Source organism: Pungitius pungitius, chromosome 2, assembly GCF_949316345.1.
Source record: "Pungitius pungitius chromosome 2, fPunPun2.1, whole genome shotgun sequence".
NCBI classification, from domain to species: Eukaryota; Metazoa; Chordata; class Actinopteri; order Perciformes; family Gasterosteidae; genus Pungitius; species Pungitius pungitius.
In genome coordinates, this window is record NC_084901.1 from 2,269,907 (window position 1) to 2,275,933 (window position 6,027).

General features: G+C 44.4%; 1 protein-coding gene across 1 annotated transcript; it reads left to right on the forward strand.

Annotated features, from left to right (window-relative positions):
• Positions 1-3,242: 3,242 nt before the first annotated feature.
• ascl1a (achaete-scute family bHLH transcription factor 1a) lies at positions 3,243-5,297 on the forward strand. Its single transcript, XM_037462117.2, has 2 exons — positions 3,243-4,997; positions 5,139-5,297. Exon 1 carries the CDS (start codon positions 4,373-4,375, stop codon positions 4,979-4,981), a length of 609 nt encoding a protein of 202 aa, XP_037318014.1. The 5' UTR covers positions 3,243-4,372; the 3' UTR covers positions 4,982-4,997; positions 5,139-5,297.
• Positions 5,298-6,027: the final 730 nt, after the last annotated feature.

Consider the following 6,027-nt stretch of genomic DNA (forward strand, 5'->3'; position numbering starts at 1 on the left):
CATGAGACTGTATAAAGCTGACATTGAATCACTGCCAATTAAAGCTTTTTTTATTTTGTTTTCCTCAATCCATTCTAGTGCCATCAGTATAGCGTATAACTCAACTGCATACACACTCAGGTCATTTGTGGTTCGTCTACTTATCTCACCTCTTTGATTCAAAATGTAAACTGCAGATCCGGTCTTTCCTGTTCCTGGATCCTTTGATCCATCTGTATAGATCTGAACATATTCTTTATATTTAATCTCTAAATGTCTATAACATTCCGCTACCAAGTCAATATTCTTCCTTTCTTTTTTTGCCCGATTTAATTTAAAATCAACAGTCATTGTTTCTAACTTCCATACCGGTGTATAAGGCCATATTACAGTTGAGCAGAATTCCTTTTCATTTACTCCCAATTCTCTAGCTGCTTGATCCCCTATCCACCCAAAACTGAACTTTTGTGCTCTCTCCCTTTCCCAATTATCTTGTAATATTCTTTTAGTTGGATGACTATCTCCATGTCCTTTTAGATTAACCCAATAATTTACCATCAATTGTTTTCGTCTTATGCTCAATGGCATTTCTCCCGCTTCCACCTGTAGAGCACACACTGGCGATGTCTTAACTGCTCCTAAACATAATCTCAATGCTTTTGCCTGTATTACATCAAGCCTCCTAAGTAAAGTTTTGGTCGCTGATCCATACACCATACTTCCATAATCCATTCTTGGTCTTATTAACCTCACATATATGTATTTCAATGAATTATAATCTGCTCCCCATTCTGTTCCTGTTAAACATCTCATTATATTTATTACTTTCTTACACTTATCTTCTACATTTTTAATATGCTCTTTCCATGTTAACCTTGTGTCAAATTGTACTCCTAAAAAACGGAATGTTTTACCTCTCTCTAAATTACTTCCATATAGTTTAACATTTATATTTTCCTTGATTTTCTTCCTTGTAAAAAACATCACTTTAGTTTTACTCTACAGAAAATTTAACACCCCACTTTGTTCCCCATTTTTCAACCTGTTTGACCCCTTCTTGTATCTTTTTAACTATATGTTCAATATTTCTTCCTTTTTTCCATATTGCCCCGTCATCCGCGAATAGCGATCTTCCCATATCTATCATATATATATCCATTGGTATGTCTACATATATATCATTAATCATTATTGAAAACAGTGTGGGACTTACAACCCTCCCTGAGGTGTTCCATTCTCTACACTCTGCTCCCTTGACAAGTCTTCCCCTACTTTAACCTGGATTGTTCTTCCTTCCAGGAAATCCTTAATCCAGTTCAGAAGATTTCCTCTAATTCCCATATTATATAATTTAATCATTAATCCCTCTCTCCATAACATATCATATGCTTTTTCTACATCAAAAAATACTGCTACTGTTGTCTCTTTGTTTACTTGTGCTTTTCTTATGTTATCTTCTAAACACAGTATTGCATCCATAGTATTTCTACCTTTTCTAAACCCACTTTGACATTCAGCCATCATACCCAGTACGGAAGCTCGGTAGAGACAAACCGTCTAATTCGTAAACATGAGCGCGCTTTTCAAATGCTACAGAGCAGTGTTTCTAAGTGTAAGAGTTATATATCTCGTAAGAATGCTTTCAAAGATAGTGATTTAATTATCAATATCAATCGATCTCAAGACGAAACATGTTTTACCTCACAATGAATCTGTTTATCGAGTGCTAAGAATGCCTTTTATCCTCTTAACAAACTTCTCCATCGATGCAATGCAAAAACATTGCAGAATATTGCAACAAATGATACATCATACTAATATAAATATACATATAATAGAACATTTTTCCTCTTTCACTAACAATGATCTTGTTTGTATATATACATTTAAAAAAGCAGTACAATAAAAACCTCCAGCATGACGTGTCATTGTTGTCCACTAGAGGGCGTCATTCCATCACAGCTTTTCATGCCGGGCAGATAGTATCCCATCGGGTAGGAAGGATGAGTTTACACTAGTACGAAAGAGAAGGCTTGAGTTCATGACAGAAAAATACATCCCGAAATGCAACAAACTCGTTGAAATAGGATAATTCCTTGTATGTTCTGTACTTGTACACTTTATTTTATTCTTGTTGCAGGCAATGAATCTTTTTCTGAATGTTGGAGAAAACTAATGACAAAAATACCTCAGTGACTTTTAGCGTCAGAACTTTCAGAGGGCAAACCTCTAATACATTTATCACCATTCCTCTGGTGTGCTGAAAAACTTTCATTTTAACACCGATGTAAAAAATAAAACACAGAAAAAAATCTGCATTTAGTAAAACCATAACTATGAGTAACCATAGAACCATAAGTATTCGTATTCGTATACATGTTTAAATATATCCGTTACTACTAGTGCACCTGCAAAACAGTCAGAAAAAGTTTTAATGAGAAACCAATTGAGAGATTATGCCTCACATCACACACAAAGATGCCATGGATGATTATGAGCTTTTGTTTTATTGTCTCCACAAAGCGAACTGCACAAAGAACAGAGAGAAATACAGAAAGTGGTTAAAGGAGAACTCCGGCGCCCAGATGTCATATTAATTATTACACTCGGCTGTGACTGGAAAGCCCCTCGAGAAAAAAAAAGAAAAAAGTAGTGCCCTCCCAGCCTCTGGAAGAACAGCAGCGCGGGAGGGAGGGTAGGGGGGGGGGAGAGTGGAGAGAGAGTCCTCACAAAGCGCTAATTGGACTCTGGAAGCACACTGACAGGGCATGGATAGGTTTCAGAAAGCCGGGCAGGAGTGGAGGGGTGCTGGGGGAGGCTGAATGGAACCCACGCTTCTTTTCTAAACTCTCTTGCTGGGCGGAAAAAAAAGGCGAGAGGGAGAGACAGAGAGAACAAGGGGGAGGGGAAGAAAAGAAAGTATAGTATTGGGGGTGGTGGTTGCGGTGTGTGTGTGTGTGTGTGTGTGTGTGTGTGTGTGTGTGTGGGGGGGGGTCCTCAATGCAAGTTTTTTTTTGTCCTACCCCACAGACATGACTTCTACACACGCACGAAAAACACCAGCAGAGTTAGAGAGAGTGGTCGTGCGCAAAATGGAAACTTACGCACAAAGTAAACACACACACACACACACACACACACACACACACACACACACACACACACACACACACACACACACACACACACACACACACACACCTGTAGCCATAAACAAACATGCATACAGAAGTGCGTCATACACTGTGCCCCCTTTTCTCCTGTGTGTCAAATCGGACACAAAGCCTCCTCCGAACGGCTTCTTAGGGGCCCCTCGGCCGATTGGCGCTTCTCCCGTTCCGCCTGTGCGCGGCTGATGATCGGCTCTAATCAAAGTGGAACATTTGGCCCCTGACGCACAATATGCCCTAAAATGAGCGGCATTCAGACGCGTCTGTAACGCTGACAATACGACTGGGTCCGAGTTGCCACTGATTTACGCGCGGGGCTCTGCGAGGCGAGTCGAGAGCTGTCTTTCAGCACCACAGTTTGGCTCTGCAGAAACATCTAAAGGTTAAAGAACAAGCGACGTTTCACGGTAATTCCTTTTCCTGCTAAGATCGTATACCTTTACAGATCCTTTCAAGCAAACAATCCCTCTTCAAAAACACAAAAGGTATTGACTCTATTTCAAGAGCAACGCGACTGTGACAGCTGTGATGTCACTTGTTGGTCCGAGACTTTAGAAACGTATTTTCTGAACATCCCGGACCTTCCATTCAGAGAATCATTAAGTCCTCCCCTTAACTTTACAACATCAGACAAGTTAGAATGTGTTCGTTAAATAATTCCTAAATGATCTATTTAGAGTGCCTTTGATCATCATGATTTTTACAATAATGGCAAAATCGGTTAAATAAACCTAATAAATAAAACAATATCTGATTTGTTTGCGTTGTGCGCATCTCCTCCTACGCGGGACTCGCTGTGGAAAGCTTTCCTCTCCGCTCTGCCGCTCCCCTAACTGACACCCCCGTGATGGATAGAAAAGAGAAAGAAAAAAAACTCCCCACTGACTGTTTGCTTTTTTTTCTCTTTTTTTTTTTCTTCTTTTCTTCAGTGCTTCAAGTGGCACGCGTCCGGCGCGCGCGCAAACGCACCGGCACCGGGGCCAGGAGCCCAAGGTGAATCCACGCGACCGGGGGGCGTGGCCTGTCCCACTATCCACGCGCATTGAAAAGCGGTGGCGTCTGTCCTCGAGGACTCAGAGAAGCAGCGGACTGCCCCCCACCAAAACAAGCGCGCAACCAACACGTGAACGGCACGAGCGGGACGCACCGCTTGAACAAGACTTGGCGATTTTCCCTCACAAGTTTATGTTTTTTTTTTTTCTTTCAAGTTTTGATCCCTGGGAATGGACTTCACAGCCAAGATGGAAATTAACGTCGGCCAGCACCAGCAGCTGCTGCCGCCCGCCTGCTTCTTCTCCGCCGTGGCGGCGCAGGGCGTCCAGCTGAGCCCGAGCGGCAGCAGCCAGGGCAGCAGCGGGAAGTCGTGCTCCAAGCAGCCGAAGAGGCAGCGCTCGTCGTCCCCGGAGCTGCTGCGGTGCAAGCGGAGACTCAACTTCGCCGGTTTCGGCTACAGCCTCCCGCCGCAGCAGCCGCACGCCGTGGCGCGCCGCAACGAGAGGGAGCGCAACCGGGTGAAGCTGGTCAACAACGGCTTCGCCACCCTGCGGGAGCACGTGCCCAACGGCGCCGCCAACAAGAAGATGAGCAAAGTGGAGACGCTGCGCTCGGCCGTGGAGTACATCCGCGCGCTGCAGCAGCTGCTGGACGAGCACGACGCGGTGAGCGCGGCCTTTCAGTCCGGCGTCCTGTCGCCCTCCATGTCGCAGGGTTACACCGGGGACATGAACTCCATGGCGGGTTCGCCCGTGTCCTCGTACTCGTCCGACGAGGGCTCGTACGACCCCCTCAGTCCGGAGGAGCAGGAGCTGCTGGACTTCACCAACTGGTTCTGAGCGTCCGTGTAAAAAGGTGAGAACGCTTCGATATCAGAGTCACATTCGGATAACGTCATCGATGAGCATTCATGATGCAACCCCCCCCCCCCCCACACACACACACACACACACGAACAGTGGCTAAACTTTTTTTCTTTTCCTCTTGTGCTCACAGACATGTGGATCGACTCACTTTACCGTTGAGGTGCGCTTGGGGTTGTCCCGGAGGAGGCGGGTGTGCGCAGGAACAAGACGCGTTGTCCTTTAACGCGCGGTCCTTCCGGGCCGACGGAACGACAGTGACGGCCTCAAAGTCCCCGAGAAGTTGCGGGGAGAGGGAGGGGGGGGGGGGGGTGAAGGTGAATCGGGCCGGAGATCAGCGCCAAAGGATTAAAGGAAGACGGTTCTCCTGACAGCGTGGGAATCCAAGCTTCTGTGGCCGCGACGCACAAAAACAAACAACGACCCCTAAAGTGACTTCATGCTCTTCGGCAACAACGATTAAAACCATTCTTCAGCTATGCTAAACCCAATCACAGAACCTCTCAGTTCAGCAAAATGCTTCCAAGTCACGGATTTATTCTATCAAATTGTATATCAAACGCTTTTTTTGAAATATATTAAGATATTTTTGTATGTAAGAGATTTATAGATGTTTTGTACACATCCTTTTTGTATATATTTTGTCTATCTATTGCGAAGTTGCTTCTATGCCTCCTGCCTATGTAGACGTGTAGTCTATTATTCTGGCTCTTCTGTTCACGAGGTTTCCAGAAGGAGTTTAACACTCCGACGTTTTATTCTATCGCACCAACGTGTCTTATTTAATAGCAGAACCATGTTATTGCGTCATGTCATGAAGTTCACAAAGATCAAAACGTATGCAGCTATTGTCCAAACAGACCGCATTCATTGTCTCTCTTTATACTGCCAGCTCTATGTTGTCTTCACATTAACAAATGTTGGAAAAAGAATACGTCTTATTATCATATTTTCTACAGTCCAAGAATAAAACCATTTGCTACTGAATTCTTTTCTGTCCTGTGTGTTTTGGGGGCGCAGTG

Coding starts and splice junctions, on each gene's coding strand:
- ascl1a (XM_037462117.2), top strand. CDS start 4,373: ATGGACTTCACAGCCAAGATGGAAATTAACGTCGGCCAGCACCAGCAG.